Genomic DNA, 22,996 nt, shown 5'->3' on the forward strand with positions numbered 1-22,996 from the left:
TCCGTTTTGTTTCGGGGTTTCAGAAAGCATTCACCTCAGCACTGAGAGGAATGCAGAACATCAGAAAATCCAATGTGCACAGATGCTATCTCCTACAGTAAACATACGCGAGTGTATGAGCAGACATGCACACTTTTACTGAGATGCTAAAAAGCGGCGGTAAAGCACTTTGGATTGGTGGAATTAATACCCAGAGTGTGCTCTCTGAAGTTAATATGAAGATTTAACAACATAAACAACACACGAGAGAAAAAATTAAAACAAATCATGTTCACAAATCCAAATTAACTGGCCTCTGTGAGCACTCACGTACAGTAACTCGCAGATGTGCATGTAAGAAACAGTGCGTTCATTTTTGTGCGTATAGGTGAATTAGAGTATTCGTGCTCCATGTGTACAACTTTACACACACTATATTTTACACCTGTTTTAAATAATTAAAGTGCTAATGCACTTAAGCTATAAGTATATGTTTAAGCTGCGCTGTGTTTATATTTGTGCTTGTCCAACACGTAGGGCTTGTTTTACTCACTTTAGTGTAAGTTTTTCTGTCATCACACAAAAAAATGTGATCTAAATATAAGTAGCTGATAACATGACTGGTAAACAACAGGCCTCTATTGGAGTCACAAAACTACACTTGTCTTTAGAAAGAGGACATTTGTGTGAAGCAGAAAAAGAAAAGAAGCAGACTGAAACACAGATAAGAATGTTTTCTTTTAAATGCAGAATATCACATTAAAAAAAAAAAAACTTAATAAATCATAAAATCCAGCATATTATAATTATTATTGATTTTTTTGGAAACAAATATACCAAAAAAAAACATTAAATTTTTTTTTTTTTTTTTTTTTTTTAAAACATTGAAAAAAATATATTTCACTATTAAATTGAGTCTCAACTCTTAATTTTACCATTTATGTATTTGGTTTTGTTTTATAGTAAAAATTAAGGCTCCACACTCCTTTTTTCATAATGGTCATTATTATTTTTATTATTAATGTTGGGGATTTATTTGTTTTTTTTTTTAATAGCCCCAAGCCTTCAACCTCAAAAAAGGGAGCTCAAAAGAAACTAGAAAGAGGTGGGATTTTTTTTATTTCCCTGCTGTTGTCACAGTTCTGGGCCATTTTGACCCAGCGTTTTGAGTTTCTTAGGTTGTGGTTTATTTTTGCATAATGGATTATTTTCTGATACTCTTGTGCTTTGTTGATTATTATTAGAATTCTATGTTTCTGTTTATTTTTCTTTAGGGATTAGTTCTTTGGTTGTGTCTCATGTTTAGTGTAGGTTCAGTTCTGTCTGCGTCTTCGTGAAATGGTTTCTTCTTTCCTGTTTTATTGTGAAAATCCGTGTCTCATGTGAGTGTATTCAGTTTTGCCTCCCTTGTCTCGTTTCGTCAATTACTTCCAGCTGTGTTCCCCACCTGTGTGTAATCTCCCCGTGTTCTTCTGTGTGTATTTAAGTCGTGTCTTCTTATGTTGTAGTCGCTGGTCTGTGTTTCATCCATGTGTTCTCCCGACAGATGCCTCTGCTCACCCTCCTTCATGCTCGTGTTTAGTAGTTTAGTTTTCCCAGTTCAGGTTATCTTTAGTTCTGTTTGCTGTTTTAACTTGTGTTTTGTCTTACAATAAACATCCTTCGCACCTCCACGAGTGCCTGCAATTGGATCCTCCTTTATTTTTCTCCACACGGCTCATTCCACTCGCTGTGACAGCTGTTCTCTATTTTTTCCCCCTCAAAACAAAATGTGGTACATGACAGGAGATAACAAATAAATGTCAATTTAATTTTAATACCTAAGAACGTTTCTTTTTGAGAAGTGAAAAGTGACAGGTTTATGTCACTATATTCACAGTATTAGTGACAAATGAACCCTTCTAACTTGTAAAAACTAATATACGTTATTATTTTGATTCAAGATGGTGCAACAGACACAATGAGGTGTTTGTATCACAGTGTTTGTGGTAATGCAGGAAGCATGTAAGCTTGTTTTCAGACTGAATATTTCAAATTCAGGCATCTATAATTATGTATGTTATTTATGGCATTATTAGGTCAACAAAAAATGAAAGCTTGATATATTTTATATTTTTGTTTTCAATGTAATTGTTAAAAACCTTACAGAAGAAAAAACTTGAATTAGTTTTGCATTGAGTATCAAGGTCTCCAAAAATCCTGACACGCAAAAATACAAAAAATGTATTTGTGGTTGAAATGCACCAACTGAAAAATGAATAAAGAAGTGTATGAGGCTGCCTTTTCTGAAACCGCTAATCAAAAAGTGTTGAAGAAGACCGGAGGAGTTTTATCACTGCATTTACCGCCCTCCAACAAGAATCGCAAAGATGGTTGGAGAACATTACTGAAGAAAAAGCTCTTTTAAAGGGCATTACATTGATTTAGATTGATTTTGTGGAGACTCACCTAACCTTGAAGTCTTCTACCTTAAAATTTAAAGACTGACATAATGGAAACCTGCTTTTTCAACCCCAAAAAGTGAGTAGGTGCCCATGATTTAACCGTGGAAACAGATTTATTTTGCCACAACTAAAGTAACACACAACACGAGCACACAGGCTTAAATCAGCTCCAGTCATTCAAAGGAAAGTAGCACCTGTCTATCTACTCACAAAGACAAATTTCAATCCATTATGCAATGGAGTAGTGCACTATGAGTGTGTGTGTCTATTATCACAGATGAGAGTGGAGTAATTTGACTAAAATGCAACAATACAGTGCAGATTTGACATAATCCTGCACATCCGTCCAACTGTCCAGTGGAGTGGCAATCTGGATTCAACCTTCCAATCACAGTCTCTGACCTTTCCTCATTCAAAATCCTCTGATCCCCACGAGGAATGAGAGGTGCATGTAACAGGATCTGCTCTCTCCATGTTTGCCGGTACATAAATAGATATGTGCTTGCTTTTTTTTTTTTTTTTTTTTGGGGGGGGGGGGGTAAAAACACTGCACAAACCAACATTAAAACAAACATGTGAGCACATATATGTAAAGCTGCTTACTCTTCCAAGGCTACACGGAGGTGTGAAGTTTATTTGACTTGAAAGGTGAGAGGTTTCAGTTTGGTTTATTTTGCCACAGATATCAGTTCACAGGAAAAGTGAGTGGCAAGGAAAACAAGGAAGTGAGCTTGTTGGGTGGAGGTAACGGCTGGGACAGACGTGTAAACACACATGTACAGACACACGCTAAGGCCAAGGGAAGGACATAGTGTCATTCAGAGGGCAACAGTTTTAAAAAATGAGCAATGGTCAATGCTGATGTCTGCAATTCAAGTAGAATATTGTGGCTTGAAAGCTAAACCACAAATAAGGCTGGACAAGTTACACAAAGTAAACTTTTAATGAGCCATTTACCAAGATCTATAAAGGAATTATGGAGCCATTAGTTTAAGATTATTACCTCAGGTATGGGGGTAACAATAACCCCCTTTGAAACTGATTACACCAAGCAACAGGCAGCAACCCCCTACAACTACTCAGGACCGGTGGTTGCCAGGTGGTTGCTAACCTCTCTCTTGAAGCCTTTTGAGTTTTTAAAATTCGGAAAATTTGGGCATTGCTTTTTTTAAAGTTTGACACATAACAATTTACAGTATTTATTTTTTTAAGTTTTCTTGCTATTAAGTTTTTTTAAAATATGATTTCACTAAATATCAGTCACCTCTACAGCAGGGTTTGCATTCCTGATTGAGGTACTTCACTCTGTATCTCTTTTTATATGGTGCTAGTAATGCATTAAAAATATTTTTTGAAGCAGTTTGGCTTCTGGGATGTTTAATATAGTGTTTACAATTTAAAACCACATTCCTGTTTAAAAATCTTCCACATTCTTTAATGCATTCTCTGTCTTTTCTTTTTAAAGTTTTGAGGTATTATTTTAGATTCACAAAATAAGTGCTCTTTCCCTTTAAGGTCACCTCTGATGAACTCAGACTGTCAGAGGCCTATTGTCTTGTGATGACCCCACCCACCCAGGACAGCCCAGCAAAATCAGTCAAAACAGACCAGAGGTCAAAGGGCGAACGGGTGTGTGAATCTGTTGCTACTAAATTTGTCTGCTTATACACATACGTGCACTGATGATGTCAAGGCCTCAATTGTGAGACTATAAAAACAAATGACATCATTTACTCAGTCTATGTTCCCAAGGATTACGGTGCAATGGTATATATTTTTTATATGCATTATAACAATATAAAAGAAAGTATTATCATCCATCCATCCATTCTCTTCCACTTATCCTTATCAGGGCAGGGGGGCTGGAGCCTATCTCAGCTGTCATAGGGCGAAGGGCGGGATACAACCTGGACAGGTCACCAGTCTATCGCAGAATCATCAGTTAACCTAGCCCCAGGAGAACATGCAGTGATGATTTATTTGAGTTTCACTTGATTAAATTCAATTGATTCATGTCAGATTATTTAGTCCCAGGCTATCCAGGAAATTTACTCTCACTACATTGCAGTCATGTGGGAAAACAAGACTAACCTACTTAAGACGGAAACAGCAACACAACGTCACAACAGTTTGTACTGAGTCTGCTTATCCAATTCAGTTTCACAATGGGGAACCTATCCCAGCTGTCACAGGGAGAAAGGTGTAGTACACAAAGAGACAGACAACCTTTCACACTCACAATCACACCTATGGCCAATATAGAGATTTAACCTGGTGGATTTGGATCCAGGATAGTGCTAGCATACACCACCATGCCACCCGTGTACCATTCCAGTATCACAAAACGCAAATTTTAAATTTTAAATAAATAATTCTGTAAGTAAATTGCTGCCACAAAAGTAGTGCTAAACTAGATGTTGTTTTTTAAAATTAATCATAAATATTAAAACTAATGTTCTTTCTTCATCTTATGAACATGTTGAAGCAACACTCACTTGTTTATTGATTCAACAACATTAATACTGCAAAAGACATACATATTTCTGACCTTCGGCTCAGAGGGATATTACTAAAAAGCATCACACGGAGCTTTCAACAAAGATATATTTGTGTTCTGTGTGCGTGTGCCAGTAATGTGTCTCTAAACTAATGCAATCCAGCATAACAATGAGCAGTAAAGTGAAACACAAAAACAGGTGTGTATGGATACAGGACTGCAAATATGAATAAACAGAAGATGACAATTACATAGATACAGTGAAAACCAGAAGGATGCAGAAACTTGCACAAACTCACTGTCACACACACACAAACAGGGCTTTATCTCACTCCCTACACATGGACAGCTTTTGGAGAAAGCAGACATGCCAACATCCCAGCCAAAGATTCTCTGCCACCCTCATGCCCACTGCAGGAATCCCCCTCTCTCTCCCTGCCAGACAAACACAAATGTGAGGAGGCACACAACACTATTTCTGCTATGCTGGGTCCTACTTCACTGAAACTTCCTTTCTCGGAGTAAATGGCTGAAAGTTTCCACATAAGACTTTCATATTTGACCAAAATTGTCTCATAAATACAGCGTGAACTGAAATGAACTGCTTGCTTCCTTCTTTAACCCATCTTCTATCTCATTGTACTGTATTAACTATAAACTCAACAAAGCCTCTTTTTTTGTTAAAACATTGAGTGAGTGACAGTTTGTTTTCTGACTAGCAAGTGTTCATAGTTGACTGGGTGACTTTCTGTATAGCTAGATCATCTGCTGAAAAACCTCCCTCAAAACATTCAATAAACCTGAGAGTGACTTTCACTCTTAAGAAAGGAATACAAGTTATGTTAAAATAAAAGAAAAAAAGTCTTTTACCTTTGCACATTCTAACACTTCATTGAGCTGCTGACCTTTTATTCACAGTTAGGCAGTCCTGTTTGCTCCTTCCAGTTGTGTTGTTTATATTACTGGCACAAGTCTTTAATTTTTTAACTTATTACTTTCTAGGCCACACATCATGAAAAGTTAATTATCCTTAAAATTCAGGTGCCCACAGCAGAAAATTACTTCTTTTTTGCAATTTTTCCATTTAGAGGTAAATGGCCATGAGTCCACTAATAAAATTGGGGGGGTTTTGGTGCCTAAGGTGTTTATGAAGTAACCTCAATAACCTTAAAAGCTGTTCTGATTGGCTCTGGCTCTGATTTCACATCTAATAATACCAACACAGAATATAAACACCTATGATTTAAAAATTACATTTTCACTGTATACTTTCACTTTAACAGCTGAATTACTGAAAATAACTGATAGATAAAATGAGTTTTTGTATTGTTAGGTAATCCATAAATAAATAGCAGAGGAGTTCCTGTTTTTCACTATTTACTGTAGAAATTTATAGACATCTTCTCTGAATTAGCAAAAATACAATTTGTTTATTATATTTGTTTCTTAAAGTTAAACCCAAAGAGCTGTTCTGCTTGGTTTCTATATTTACTACTGCATTGTTTCTTTATTGTTTCTTTAACAGAGAAAAACTGCAATGTATTGTTGAAACGGGACTTCTTTCGCTATAAAGACACCTCTGGGATTAAAAGTCTTTACAGTGAAAAAAAAAGAGGGACACAGTTTATATTATATCATGTATCTTATGTTAGTTTCACTGGTGTGCTCTGCTAGAGACCATATTAGGCTGTATTGAATATGGCTGACTATGTTAGAGGAGTGTGCCACTTCTGGTTTAGATGATAAAGTTTCTGAGTTCTAAGTGGTAACAGATTCATTAAGTGAAAGCATTTAAATAACCTTTCTAAAGGCAGAATTTAGACAACACCCCCAGGATAATCAGGATTTCCAAATAAGTTTCTTCCCTTTTCCTCTCCTCTCATCTCTCCTGTCTTCTCAGCAGTGGTCCCCCTGATATCAGCAGGAGTCATAATTAATGGAGTGGAAGTTGCATTGTTGACCTTTTCGCAGGTGATCATCACAATGACGTTCCCGTTAATTGACCAGCCATCACTCTTCAGCCACCACCACTGCAATTATCACACAATCGCTCACTTGCATACACTTGAGAAAAGAGGACGCTACACAAAAACATCTTGCAGCACACGCGCACACGTTTACAGACTCACAACTACAAGATAAATCTCTGCTGAGAGAAATGGTGAAAAGAACCTGTGATATCAAAACTTTACATGCAATTTACTCGGTTCTCACGTTGTATGCTTCTGTCCGTCATACACACACACGTGCGTATACACTAGTTCACTGTAAAATATCCTCTATTAGCGGACAGCTCTCTTTCTCTCTCTGGGTGTTATACCTGGCTATTACTCATAATGACTGTGACATTAAAATAATGATAACGCTGTTTGCTAATGCTGCACTTAGCGCACATGCACGTACTTGTGCAGACAGATACACACAGACTATGCACAAGATGAAGTAGGCAAAGTGATTTTGCTTCAACCAACAGAATGTCCATCTTTTCAGAGTATGTTTGTATGTGAATGTGTGTAAGTCAATGTGCAGGAGTGGTGGACGGTAAATGCCATTTATCCACCTGCAAAGGTTTTATAACGCCAAAGGAAGTGCTTGTGTACTGTTCCACAAACAGGACAGTTTTCAGAGTTGTGTTGGAAACCCTAAACGCTTTCAGGGTGACTGAAGAGGATAATAAAACTGGAGCCTTAAAAAGACTTTAAGCCCTTTGTTACAGTTCTAAACTTGGACACTAGGGAGGCATGTCATTCAAAACACGCCATTATATTCAGACAGTGTCAAAATCTCAGAATAAATCTTGGGATGATCACGGGTTCACAGACATGGATGCATTCACACATATATAGAAGTAAAATGAGGACTACCTGAAAATACCGACAAAATCTATGTCATCTTTGTGTGGCTGAACAACATGAAAAAAGTTGGAAAAAGAAAAGAAAACAAGAAAAGGACATCTTCTTCATTCAAGTGCTCTTTTTAGGGATAAGCACACCAGCCCTCTGCATGTTCTCCTTCACGACATCCATGAATTTTCACTGTAATCCTGCTCTTTTCTTTCTGCCTGGAAGCTCTATCTTTATCATCCTCTGTCTAATATATCCACTATGCTTCGTCTGAACAAATTTACCTCCTTTTGTTTTTTTGTTAATGCTACTGTCTCCCAACCATACATTCTGCACTCTGGGTTTGCATTGCCCCTATCAGACATAAGCTGAAATGTCAAACAGACAGTATTCTGAATGTTCATAATCACAGGATAGTATCATCAGCCTATGTCAGCAGTGCCCCGCCCCGCCCCTTCTAAACAGCCCGCTGTATTTTCTTCTCTGGGGATCTTTTGGCTTCTATGAATTTTATTTAGGCCAAATTCTCTGTCAATTTTATAATCACCTTCCACACCGGATATCTGGTTGAAAGTTTTCTGGAACAACAAAGTTCAAAAGTCCTAAAGTTTCATCTTGAGGATTCATTTAACCACTAGAAGACGTTGGGTTGCCACTGCGACAGGTACAGCATACGTGTTATCTCCTGACAGATTCTACTTCATTGCCAACATACATTAAGTAGCGAAGTGTTTTAGCGGAAAGTTTCACAGCGACTCAAAGAAGCCTTGATACTCCAAATGACAGTTAGCTATTTTTTTTTTTTTAATTCTTCTTGCGTATGTATGAACTGGTACACACAATGCTTTTCTACTCTGTTTGAGCACTCAGAGCACTGTCTTACTCATTCACCCATCCTCACACACATTAATTCAAACACTTGATTTTCTAGGCCACAATACTTTTAGCAAAAATTCACATATTCACACATACCAGTGGATGCGTTGGAGGCAAATCGGGTTGAAGTTTTTGACAACCTGAAAACAGAACCCTGCGGCCCAGATTCCTCTATGAACACCTAGATTACAGTATCTTACTGGGTTATTATGGAACACCAGCTTGAAGCAGAAAAAAAAGATGTAGTTCCCGATTTGTCTGAAGATCTACATTTCAGTGACCGATGGGCTAATTGTTATGTTTATGTTGCTCTATCTCTCCATTTCCATCTCCATTTCTGCTCCTCCCTCCATCCACCCTCAACTCTTTCTCTATCTTACCGAGTCTCCTTCCTTGTCAAGATGCAATTATTTGCAATTTGCCTAAGTCATCCATTTGCTGGGACACCAAGCAGAAAACGAGGCAATTTGGTGTAAAATGGAGGCAGGCGGGTGTCTGAGCATATGCATGTATGTGTGAATGTGAGTGTGTGGACAAGGCAGGGGAAGGTCCAGGCGCTGGTGGGGGGCCATGTAAAGACTGTCACACAGAAGTGAAAATTAATGTCATGAACGCACACACAGATCGTGTATATGTACTGGCTCTGTGTGTGTGTGTGTGTGTGTGTGTGTGTGTGTGTGTGTGTGTGTGTGTGTGTGTGTGTGTGTGTGTGTGTGTATACCTACCAGTCTGCACACATGATGAAATCAAAGTGACCCTCCAGTGCAGAAATATCCATCTCACAGTCCCACCTTACTACCCTGTAACACACACATAAAAGAGAGACTAAAGTTGAGTATCTGAAGGGAAGGTGACAGAAGACAACCAGTACTGATAAAACACTACACCAAGCAAAAGCCTCTTTTTTCCTTTTTCTTCCCTCACTGCTCCCTTTAGAGCTTCTGGCTCTCTGACAGGTCTCTTACTGACCCCCACTGTTTTTCTGCTTCAGAGGAGACCTGGAGAAAGCATCAGGAAGGGAAGACATGTCACCTGTGAGGTAAAGAGAGGTGACTTCTGACATGACACTTGACATTTATACCATGTGAACACACACATGCACCCTTAAAGGCCACCTCTATAGAGGTTTCCAGTCAACATCCACACTCTCCTCTTTCTTGCTCGATAGATACGATGACTGACAAAGTGCAGTGACACCCAATGGTTTTCACCTTACACAACGTATGCTACTCAACCCTATTCACACTAGAAAAAAACACTATACATTTGAAGATACATACGGTAGGATGAGCTGTTGTTTGAAACGGGGAGAGCTTATACCCCCATGGCTCTATGCAGTATGTAGTAATTTAATGTATTCATCTGCAGGTTCTCCTCAAAAAGTAATCATCACAGTTCGAAACTAGAGCAACAGTACCTTAAGTGCTATACAATTGAGGGTTACTAATAAAAAGGTATCAGCTTCTAACCTGGAATAAAATGTCAGTAATTTTCATCCACAATTCTTGTGACGTCTTTAGCTAAAATCACTGCCTGTAGTCAGTGTTCTGATGGTCAAGCCAGGAAGGTCACCCTGTTTCTTTGTGAACTTTGGTTTGTTGGGATTCAGGGATTGTGGCACCACAATCACCTGTCATTAATTATGTTTTCTTCTTGATTTAGCTGGACTCATACATCTGCAAGGGATTAAGATAGATATTTCACTGATAATTGCTTATCTAGTCCCAATTTGTATGTACTTTTTTAAATTAATTTTTGGTATTAATGAGGAACCTTGTCCAGTACTTCACATATTAATGTTGCCATACACATTAAACATGTTCTCAAATCAGATTTCAAGTGTAATGCCCCCCACTCCAGCCACTTCTGATATTTTGAAGAATTTGGACTAAAACTTCTCTAGGCTCCAGCTCAGTTTCAAGGCAAAACCAGTAGATGATGCCATTGGTTGATAGTGACAGATATTAACGTATATCTGTGTGTTTATGGCACTGATAGATTTTAATAATAATAATAATAATTTATATAGCGCTTTTCGGGGCCCTCAAAGCGCTGTACAATTCCACTATTCATTCACTCTCACATTCACACACTGGTGGAGGCAAGCTACAGTTGTAGCCACAGCTGCCCTGGGCAGACTGACAGAAGCAAGGCTGCCATATCGCGCATCAGCCCCTCTGACCACCACCAGTAGGCGATAGGTGAAGTGTCTTGCCCAAGGACACAACGACCGAGACTGTCCGAGCCGGGGCTCGAACCGGAAACCTTCCGGTTACAAGATGAACTGCCAACTCTTTGAGCCACGATCGCCCTAACATAAATATCACGTTTTTCATGTTTTAATAGAGTCAAATTCTTGCTGTTTATGCAGGCTGAGGGTTCTGCGGTCTCTGGTTTGCCAGGTTTCCAGCCTCAGTCATCAGGCTGTGGTATCTGACTCTGCATTTCAATAATTACTTTCTCAATTACTGGCCACTGCTATGAGCCTAACTGCATTGATGTTTAAGTTTTTGTTGTCGGTTACCAGAGTTCGATATGCCATTTCTTTCATGCTCCAGTTTGCCTCTGAGATTGTATAAAGACTGTGCTGATACCGTGTACCGTTAGAGGAGCTCCGTTTTTCTCTCCATCTCTTCTTCCACACCATTTTCCCTTCCTCTTATTCACACTGTCAGGCAGATTGGGGGATTATTAATTAGGCATTATTAACACTCAGTAAACAAAACATTAGGCCCCGCTAGAAACACAATCTCGAATCACAGCAGGCGGTCCCAACACACGCGCACACATATGCGTGGATGTGCGCACACCATCACACGACATGCCCCTCCCCATCCATCCCCTTGTACAATCGCATCGTGCCCTTCGCCCTCTCTTGCGGAGCAGAGATGACAGCAGGCATAATCTGAAAAGAAAACAATCAAAGTAATGTAGCCTAATTATACGTTTACTTTTTCACTCCATCTTCCACTCATGTAAATATGCGCAGAAACGCGAGACAGCGAAAGAGAGAGAAGAGGTAGGGGACCAAAATCGTCAGTCAATGGAAAAAAAGCCTTTTTAAGGCAGGGACAACAATTAACTACGTTTTAGCCCGTCCTTGCATATGAGGTGTGAGTCTGTGTGTGTGTGCGCGTGTGCAATGGAAAGTTATCTCATTGGTTTCCGGATGAGAAACCCCTATCAAAGAGGGTCTTTTTCTTTGATGATCCCACAAGCGTGTGCATATACATATTTTGCACTTAAAGAACGGGTATTACAGTATGTAACTAACCATTTCATATAAACATTTTTTAAGTGGCATATTTATTGAAGATAAAATTCTGACATTCACACAATAAAATGGCATTAAAGTGCCAAGGCAAGTAAAAAAATGGTCTTACCTGGAAGATACATATGTTGAGCCAAACTTTCCAGCTTGCCTGTTTTTCTCAACCAGCCCTCGAACATCTGGCGTGCCACAGTCAAGGATTGATGAAGCATACAAGATTCAATCTCTGGACATACAATTCAATAAAAAAACTAAAATAAATAAAAGAAAGATGCTAAGAGTAGATCAGAGAGAAAGGAAAAAGTCAAGGGGTGTGTGCTAAATCACTGCAATTAGGACATAAATACATTTTGAAACATGAGCAGAACTGAAATATTTGTATCCATGAAATTAATTGTTCAAGATAGTGTACAGTGCAGTTTTTCGATAGAAATTTCTGGTGTAAAAACTTCTGTTGGATTTTATTTAATACTATTATCAGAATATATTTTTTTAGAAATAGAAGTTTCAAGTCACACTTCAATTCTATGTATTTTGCTTCCAAGGAGCCAAACCTTCTTGTAGTTTTGTGGTGGTCTTGAGTAGTAGTTCTCCAGGCTTTCTGAAGGTCCTTTATTTGTGTGTGTGACTTTGATTGTTAAGCCATTTTAACACGGACCTATGAATCATTCAAGCAAAAAAAGGCACCTAACTCAAAGCATAAACCCATGTTGTGCCTACACATAAGAGATAACTTAGCATAGAACCAACTTTAAGTTGTATCTTTAGGCTTGTCATTGGCTGGACAGAGTGGAAAAAATGCAGCAAACATACAAAGAAGAGCTTTGAATGTCCCACAAGAGACCTGGAGAACTTTTCCAGGACCAAAGAAATTAGAAAAGTATTCATACCAAATACTGACTTTTAAGTTCATTAGAACTTTATAGACTCTTTTTTTAAATGCAAACGTGGGAAGTCTGTTAAAAATGCAAAATTCAAAGATTTAAACTACTGGTGACGATCCACTTAAAGATATTAAGGTTTTTGGAACTGTACAAAGCCAAAAGCCAAAGAGGTGCATCAGGAATGATAAACTCTAAGACCCTTTTCAGGTAAAACCACATATGGTAGGCATCTACATGGAGAAAGCTTCAGTGAGCAGAGATCATCTCCAGGGAAAGAGAGCCAGTCTACGGAAGCAGATCACAGCAGCCTCTAGCTGGATCAATGGGAAGGCTTTTAACCACAGATACAAAACTCACACTGTCCTTCTCATATGCATGCACACACACACGCACCAAGACACACAAAGGCTGGGTGATTGATGTCAAGTTGTCTATTAATACACTGGCTTGTGGAGTTGCAAAGCAATTCAATTAGGATTTCCTTGTCTTTAAAGCCTGCAAAGACTTGAGACAAATCCAATCGACAAAGACAGAGAGCACCGAGCGAGGAAGAGAGAGAAAGACAGAGAGAGAGCAGGGATGGATGAGAAGCTGATGCACGGATTGATAGCTGGAGAGTCAATTCAAAATCAAAGACCCCTCCTGGACACAGATTCACAATAATATGTAGGTTAGCATGAACACAAAACACACATACTGGACACCTGTGCATGAGTGTGCTATGCATAGGGATGAAAGGGCAAAGAGCAGAGCAGCTTACTGTAATCTCATCACCAGCACACCACAAGAGGAGAGGTCAGCACACACACACACGCCAGTTGAAAGCACATGCACGCACGCACACACACACACACACACACACACACACACACACACACACACACACACACACACACACACACACACATAAAAAGGAAAAAGTTGAAGAGCGAGATTTGAGTATTATTGAACATTAAAGTGGAAGAATATTTGCTCCCATCACTAGAAGCAGACAAGCAGCAGCCAATGACATGCATCAATCATTCTTAATGGAACATTTCCATTGATTTTCAGCATGAGTATTCAAGGTCAGAGCAACAGAGGCTCTCCACTCTATAGTCGGTGTGTATTTGTGTATCTTTCTGCACTATAAATGAGGTCAACAACTTCTAAGAAAAAACGGAAAATCTATTCTCAAGATATATCTAAATGTCATCAGTTCACATTTCGTTCTTGCATATCTTCTCATCTATTTCACTGTATAAAACTGAACCCTATCACAATTCCTTATCGTTTTCTATTCTAACACTAGCGGCACAATAATGCCATGCGAGATAAACAGTAGCCATTAGCACAAGGCTAAGACCAACAGCTTCCTTTACAAGAGGAAATACCACACAGTGCCTGCGGTATGTGAATGGGCCAATTTGGCTGAGCCCAGAACAAATTATGTATTTTTCTCAACCCCCCTTTCTCTTTCAGTGTATGTTCGATCCATTCTCGGTATGATTTCACTTACAATTCTCTCTATGTGTTTGTTCTGTGAAACAAAGCTGCCGGTCAATGGTGCATTGTTTGTGTGCCCAAGTGTGTGTATGTGTGTCTGTGCGTGTGCTTTACAGGCTCCAAAATGTTATTGTTTGGTCTTATTGTGATCACTAACGGAGCATTGTAGCTGGCTGGGACAGAGATATTGTAAGCAGAGCTAAATATGGCCATATCGGTCAATGGGGAAGAAATGTGTATTTATATTTCCTGCTTTTGTGAAACAACTGCAGCGAGTCAGAGCTTCTTTTTGTCTGTGTAGTTGCTCGGCGAATAAAGCAAGATCTGAGAGGATGGGAGAAAAATGACAGGAATGATGAAAGGAGATGGAAGAAAAGAGGCAAAACAAGGGGCTACAAAGGAGATTAGACAGGGAGAAGTGTAAATATAGAGTAGAAAAGAAGAGCAAGACGGTTTGCAAACTGACAGAGTTGATCAATAACCCACTCAGTGAACAAATGTTGCCAAAAAACTCACCTAAAGATTTGTCCTAAAAACTTAATTATAGGCCTAAATCTTAACCACACACACACACGCACAAAAAAAACATTTTTAACAAACCTTGATTGTTCTTGCTTCTAAAATGCTCATCAAGCCCTAACCCTAGCCTTAGCATTAGATGAAGTCTTAAACAAATTCTGACAGGATGGCAATTACTGTGCTCTTAACTTGGTATTGTAGGCAGTTAGGATTGGTAGATGCCATTTTGAGCAGTAGTGCTGGGTATTTGTCACTGTGGGTGCCCCATCTGCTGCGTTTGCCTAAAGATAAAAGAGGTAGATGGCTATTCTTCCACACTACAATCCAATCTTTGATTTCAAGGCTGGAACATGAAGGACACGACACGCTCACTCGAAAAAGTCACTTCGTAGCTATAGCAGTGCCAGTGAAAAAGTCTTGATCACACAGCATGGAAGAAAATAAAATACTAGAATATTTCATTAGCATTAATGACAGCTTAGATTGCAGCATGCTAATTAGAATGTTTTCAGCTTTTAATTGTCAGTAACAACTGGTGCAGTGGTTTAAGCAGAAACTTTGTGATTAGGATATCTGTATTTAATTGACTACAGTTATGTAATTGGCGTATATATACACGTAGCTGCTAGTTTAGTAGGTGCACCAATCATTGTGGAAGCTGTTTTAGAATTGTTGACTATACTGCCTTAAACACAGAAGCATTTCTGTTTTGCTTACAGAATTTTTCAATCTGTGGATTTGTTTTTATAATTACACAATTGTCAAATTGTCCTAGAATTGATGTTTTAAATATATGAAAGTCTCCCATATCATGTAATCTACAGCATATCATGTAGATTTATCACATTACATCAATAAATGGGAATGGGAAGGGAAACTGTGTACTTAAAACCCATCAGGAAAATAAAAAAAAGAATTCACAGAAGTATGATTGCAGATAAATAAATATGAGGTAGAGGAACGAGGCCGAGATGAAGAGATAGACGTTAAGAGAAGGCGAGGGGAGGACGATGTAAGGATACTCTGAATGGACTTCTCATTCCCATCTGATAGCAGGACTTCCGTCACGTCAGCACAAATGGCAACCTGAGAAACAGAGAGATAGGGAAGAGACAGAGAAATGAAACAACATGGAACAAAAGAACAAAACCAAAAGCACTCTTAGATGTCGCAAACATCTGAACACACAGACACACAATAATGACATAACCATATCTACAAAGCTTCACTCTTGCAGCCCAGCCCTCCCCGCCCTTTCTCTCCATTGCTCCCTCTCCTCGCTGCCATTTCGCTCTCTATCTTCACCCCATTTTTATGTCTGCATTATTTTAATCATTCAATCAAATCAGTCAATACTTTTATCATTGTGGCTAGCGGTGGGGGCTGCTATCTTGCTATCACTCTGTTCAGTAATTGCATTGTGACAGGGGATGATGGCAAGCGCAGAGCCTTTTCATTTGACGCTGGGTGTTTATCAGGCCGAGCCATCACTCCGTTTGCCGCTGTCACTCTGCACTCGGCTCGCCAGGCCTGCCTGATGCCCTTCATATAACTTTGCAGTGTAGACTGCGAGAGGCGGAGAGAAAAGAGATGGAGGGAGACGAGAGAATGAAAAGAAAGCTTTTGCGCTGCGTCGCGTCGCGTGTCTCTGCGTGAGGGAGATATAGATAGTGAGGTGTGTGCTTTACTATAACCTCATCTTTCACATTCTCTTTTCATTGCAAATGCTTTTATTATATCGGTGGGTGTGTGTCAGGCTGTCTATTTCTGTTAAGGAGTGTGTATGTGCATATACACACAGGTGAGTGTAACTGCAAGTAGTTATTGTGGTGGTATGCATATAAATCCTAAGATTGAAATGGCAAAAAGAAGCTGTATGATGTAGTAGACCAAAGATTTTCTGAAACAGAACACACGACACATGTTGACCCTGAAGGTTGTGTGAGAGGGTCACAGCGTGCTGTGTGTCCCACCATCTGCTCAGACAGAGGATGGCACCTCAGGCTCAACTAGTGCATTGAACTGAAAGACAGAACCCAACCTGACAGTTCATGAGCAGCATCCTACCACCCGCTGTCACCACCGTACCACACATGAACGGTATGTACTGCTTTTGGAGGAATATATTCTGCCATCCAGTGTGCTGAACATGTGAAGTGAAGGTATCCTGTAGCATAATAACAAGGATCTTCATCTAAACAAAGGCTGTTACCCACCAATTAACCTGACATCCAGTCAAAAATCTTGCACATTTTAACAGTAAAAAAAAAAGAGTTTACTTTGTTTTATGTACTAAATGAAGTGCATCTAATTAGTAAAATACAGTATTCATACGTTTTTCTCATAAACCAAATATGTAAACCTGTGCAATGAAAGCACAACCTAATGCAGAGTCTAGGATTATAAGATGTACGTTTCTCCTGTTGTATATGTAAACATATTGTTGCTTTTGGCATTTTTGGCATTTTAATCTAGAGCAAAATAATTATAAAGAAAGTAAACTGAAAACAAAGGAGGGGGGAAAAAAATCAGTGCTCACATGGACAACATGTGGTGAATGTGGTGTCAGTGACGGATGAAAGAGGGAAGAGGAGAAGGAGAGGTGTGAAGGAAGGATTCCATCTCAAGCCACCAATGTCAAAACATGGTGTATTGACTGCCAAGAGATAAAACCCAGCTTTCAAACACACACACACACGCACACATAGAATGGAACCTAACAGATCGATGGGACGCTGACGCCTGCTATGTGGAGAAGCCCTTAAGGCCCTTGCTAATAAACCCTATGGCTGACAGACTGCAGCACACCTGCAGTGTGTGTGTGTGTGTGTGTGTGTGTGTGTGTGTGTGTGTGTGTGTGTGTGTGAGTGTTTGTAAAATACCTGAGTTGCAGTTGGAATGAATATTTTTGCTGACATGCAAAATGAAATTGTATATATCATGCTGAAATTATCCAGTTATCATAATGTTTTCACAACGTTCACATCGTCTTTGTCAAATTCATAAACTTCACAATTCTCCATGTAACATAAACTATGTTAGTTGAGCTACATAAATGCATTTTCAGTTGCAGTGGGTTTATTTTTTTTAAATAAATATGTAAGATTTGGAATTTCTTTTTTTAGGGTGCTGGGCAAACTGCATCAGTCTGGCATGTTTTCGACTGTGGGAGAAACCCTGAACGAGCACAGGAAGGACATGCAAACTTCACATGAAATGCAAAATACCTCTATAGTCTGGTACTGAATAACATTTTGAATGAAATTTATAAATTTTTCTAACTGCTGAGTCCTCCTAAATGACAGTGTGGACATACTGTGGAGATGTTCAGGCAGTTGGGCGCTAAACAAAAGCAGAAGCTGTTTTATTAACTCTGAACAGTAGTGCTTAACTTAATTAACATCATCTACGTAGAGAGTTTGTATGCATATACCTGTAAAGGTACACACAGATATACAAACACAGACAGATGCCCACAAGCAGTAAATGATAGTGTCTGAATAGGTATGGATACTCCGTGCACATGCTGTGTGTGTATTGATCGGTGAGGGTTGGTTTCATTAGGCAAGCCAAGCTATTTCTCTCACAGAAATATCTGTGTGTATTCTCACTTACCATGAGCCCACCAAGGCAAGTCATACCTCCTCCTAACTCACACACTGCACCCCTGAGAGACAGATGAAAAAAGAGAGAGACGAGTTGGAGTGAGATTCACTTTGCTGAGCCAAACCAGCAGTTTAGTACTAAAACACACACTTGAGTTCATACTGTACAGTAGATGCACATAGATGTAGATACACACTCGCGCACACACGCATACTATCATACAAACACTAGAACACACACACACGGGAAACACAGCAGGGTAAGAAATATCAATTCAACCATCAACCTGAAAGCTGAATATTGAACACTGAGAAGCACAAGCTCAATCAGCGGGAAATCTGAGGAATACACACACACACATCCACACCAGACACCCAGAGTCCTGTAGCTCGGATGCTCACTCAACCCCTCTTTCCATCCTCTTCCTCCTTTCATCTCCCTTCCCCTCCATCTCAACCACTGTCCTCTTTCATCCCTCCCTGCCTCCCTCCCTCGCTTGCTGACCTTCACTTCGCTGCTCTGATCAATACCCCTCTCTTCCTTGCCTCCCGCCTCTTGAATGTTAAAACAGGAAATCAAAGGGTGACGTTCCACCTTGAGTGGAAATCAAAAGTGCCTGGGTGCTTTTCAGCCCTGTGCCACAGGGCAGGCCGATGCTCAGCAGACAAGAGCAGGGGAAAGAGCAGCACAGAACAACAGATTTGCACAGAAAGGTCCAAGCATTTACTGCAGGTGTAAGTCTGATTTACATTTGAGTGACTTTCAGAAAGCCCGTGTTTCAGACTGATTTTCTGCCAATTAAATTTATGAACTTGTAAAACTCTGCACTGTTAAAAGGTCGATTAAAATATTACTTAAATCTCAAAGTAGAACAACAGAAATATTCTGGTGTATTAAATGTGTTACCCTTCCCACTTCTACTTAACTTTCCTCCACCTTCCTGGAAGTGATTTGTCATTTCAATTTTCTCCTTAATTTTACTGAAGAGTAGACATATTTTAAAGTCAGGTTTCTATTATTTCTCTATTGTAGTTTGACAATCTGTCAGTGCAAAAAAGAAAGTATTGCTTTCCAAATTGTTTCAGAGAAAGAATGATGGTGCTCTTTTTGTTTCATTATCATAAAACAGCTTCCTGTCATAAGTGGGGTATTCATGTAGAAAAATATGGTTGAAAGTAGAGAGTTATATATGCTGCAGAAGATCTTTCTGAATACCTCACTTCTTTACAATAAAATAAAAATGAACGTTTAAGTTGTAAATATTTTACTGATGTCATACTACAGAACTTATAACTGCTGTTAGCTTTTGTGCATTTGGGGAAACAGGTGAGTTGTTTGTCGATGAAGTGAGTAGATCTAAAGAGAGGAAAAACTCACTTGAACATGTGACGTTTCTGCAGACAGTAATGCGCCATCACCTCTTCAGATGGCCACACACCTATATCAGAGAGAGACCAAGACAGAGCATGTTATTTACAACGCCTGACTGATGTTACATGTTACAAACGTCTATCTTGCATATCTACAGTGATAAAACGCTTTGATATCTTTACCAAAACATTAAAAGAAATGAATATTGATACATAAAACCCAAAAAAAAACAATGAGTGTTCAGTGAAACATAATTGGATGCATTGTTTTTTTTTCTCCAGTCTCTGTTCATTTGCTTCTCTTGTGCTTTCCACCTTGCCTGTGATCCAAGGCTTCTCTGTCTGTTTGTCTGTCTCCACGTCTGTCCTATCCTAAATCCTTGCCACACACTCTCTCTCATTGGGCACTGTGTATGCAAGTGTGTGTGCCTGAATGTGCGCGTATGTGTATGTGACAGGGGGTCCAGTGGGTGATAATCACAGCGTGCAGGCCTGTCTGGCTTATCACCTACTGTCAGCCCTTCTTCTTCTGCCGTGCATGTAACGCACACTAAAACGTGCACACTTGCATCCTCTGTACCGTTCCCCCTCTCTCTCAGCATACACATATATACCCGGTGACAAATACACACATCTTGGCAGTAGAAGAAGTAAACATTCATTTGAATAAAACTTCAGCTTTTTGCTTCTGGCTTTGAACAAGAAGGTTCGCCTTGGTGCTGTCTGTGTGTATTTGTGGGCACATGTGAATTTGTGTGTATGAGCGTGTGCTTGTGTGTTTGCGTGCGCAGGTTTGTATGAGGGAGTTGTTTAAAATAGAGAATGAGGGGATATAGAATGAGTTTCAGAAAGCAAGCAAGCGAGGGATACAGAGATAGAAAATGAGCGAGGTAACGAGAGAAAACTGGGGAGGGGAGGAACGGAGGAGGAGGAGGAGAGAGAAAAGGTGGTAGTCGATATAATAAGCGGCTTACAGGCGGTCTCTGTTCACCTCATGGGGTAGACATCACTGCTCTCTCGCTCTCCCTCTCTATGGCTACCTCTCTCACCCGCTCTCGCTCTAACTCTCTCTCTTTCCTCTCGCTCCGGTCTGCCAAGATTAGCTCAAGCAAGCAGGATTTAATAATGCCTATTGATAAAATGTCCAAATATTCCTTTCCCCCATTAAAAAAAGGGAAAAAAAACACGCTTTCTACATCTCTCACACACACACACACACATAAAAATACAATGACAGCCAGAGTAGCTACACTTCTAGAAAGTGTCAAGACATTCAAGGCTGAAATACGGTGACATTTTAAATTTCATTTGTTACTCCCCTTTACTCAGGAGCTTGCCACACAGTATGGAAAACTTTATGCTGTCAGGCAACACGCTGGTCAGTGGCACAAAGGTAGAGCAATGCTGGAGCTCGTCATGCAAGTAACTGTTATGTGACATTTTCTTATTATTAATCTAGTTTTACTCTTAAAAGTTAAAATTGTGTTAGCCATCATTAATTTAGATAACAAATAATTTACTCAAGAAGCTGAGTAGGTTTACTCAAACAGCAGTGGAAAAAATAAAAGTATGATAAAATTTTCAGTTCAGTTCAATTCTATTTTACTTATATAGCATCAAATCACAACAACAGTCACCTCAAGGGTCTATATAGGGTTTGCAACAATCAGACAACCCCTCGTGAGCGAGAACGTGGTGACAGTGGGAAGAAAAAACTCCCTTTTAACAGGAAGAAACCTCCAGAATAACCAGGATCAAGAAGGGGCAATCATCTGTTGTGACCGGTGGGAGGAAGACAGGGCAAAAGACACACTGTGGAAGAGAGTCAGAGATTAATAATAACTAATGCAGAGTGGTGTTGATAAAAAGTGCGTGAAGAGCGCTTTATGGGAAGACCCCAGCAGCCTGGGCCTATTGCAGCATAACTAAGGAAGGATTCAGAGTCAGCTGATCCAGCCCCAATTATATGCTTTATCAAAAAGCAGTTTTAAGCCTAATCTTAAAAGCAGAGAGATTGTCTATCTCCTGAATCCAAACTGGGAGCCGGTTCCACAGCTCACAGTTTTTCATACGATAAACAATTTTGTACCATATTGTGAGTGTTTTCAGCATGAGGACATTGTATGTGACATAAACTGCAGCTCCAGGCTGTGCCAATAAAGAAAAGGGTCAGCTAGAGCAACGATGAAGCTCATTGTGGGTTTATCTTTGCAAGGAATTTGGTTAAAATAACACACTGTAAAATATATATGCACATTATACTGGATATTGTCTGTCTTCAGAAGCATCGCAGTTCTCCCTTCAACTTTGATCCTTTTCTTTCTGATTGTATGCTCACATTATATTTAATAGCATGAGAACCCAGACCTTTGCCCCGTCAAATAACAGTTTAGCCCCTTCCCTCTATGTCAACAGATGACACTTGACATAAAGGGTCAACCAGAACATCTTGAGCAGATGAACAGTAGAGGGTGGTAATGTAACATTAAAGTGGGTATGTGCTACTAAAAGCAGAAGTAAAAATTAGGCTCTTCACACTTTCATCAGCTGCTGGCTTCTGATCATGTACACAAATCATGACAAATCTTTCCACCGTAAAAGACTATGTGTCACTTTGCTATATAGAAAATAACACCAGTTAACAGAGTATCTAAGAGTTCAGTTCAATCACAATAATGTAAAATCCCCACTTTCATCACTTTTATTGAGCCAGTCCTGTAACTGTTGCCCACACTCCCTCACACAACAAAGTCTATTCATACAAGGTTATGTGCATATGTACTGCAAAAGTGCGCACACATGTTTGTGAGAGTAAGACACCACTGGGTAATACAGCTTTGTAAAGCAATATGTGACTCTGATGGTTAATCCCCAACTCCAATAACATTAATAGCCCAAGGTGATAAGAACTATGTGTGCTTGCATGTGTGATAAGTATGTGGCATCTGTTTTTGTGTGTGTGCCTCCTAGGTCGAGGTGCACTGTAGGAAATGAAGGGATCAAGAGCAGAGAACAGATTACTCTTCCTACTCAGGATAATGAAATTATTTCCCACCTTCAATTACTAGATGAAGTAAGAAAGCAGTCCAGGTGTGTGTGTGTGTGTGTGTGTGTGTGTGTGTGTGTGTGTGTGTGTGTGTGTGTGTGTGTGTGTGTGTGTGTGTGTGTGCGCGCGTGTGTGCGTGTGTCTAATATATTTATCAGTCCCAGGAACTAAACCTT

General features: G+C 39.6%; 1 protein-coding gene across 2 annotated transcripts in view; it reads right to left on the minus strand.

The window, feature by feature from the left end:
* camkmt (calmodulin-lysine N-methyltransferase) overlaps positions 1–22,996 on the minus strand; it is a 111,492-nt gene that overhangs the window by 17,782 nt on the left and 70,714 nt on the right. For both annotated transcript variants that reach the window (XM_040037135.1, XM_040037136.1), the window contains exons 5-9: positions 19,782–19,842; positions 18,414–18,465; positions 15,821–15,884; positions 12,023–12,089; positions 9,365–9,439 (exon numbers count right to left, since the gene is read on the minus strand). In XM_040037135.1, the coding sequence (XP_039893069.1) occupies positions 9,365–9,439; positions 12,023–12,089; positions 15,821–15,884; positions 18,414–18,465; positions 19,782–19,842 (319 nt within the window). The remainder of the gene's footprint in view (positions 1–9,364; positions 9,440–12,022; positions 12,090–15,820; positions 15,885–18,413; positions 18,466–19,781; positions 19,843–22,996) is intronic.

This window comes from Simochromis diagramma, unplaced genomic scaffold (assembly GCF_900408965.1).
Source record: "Simochromis diagramma unplaced genomic scaffold, fSimDia1.1 OVJJ01000330.1, whole genome shotgun sequence".
Lineage (NCBI taxonomy): Eukaryota > Metazoa > Chordata > Actinopteri > Cichliformes > Cichlidae > Simochromis > Simochromis diagramma.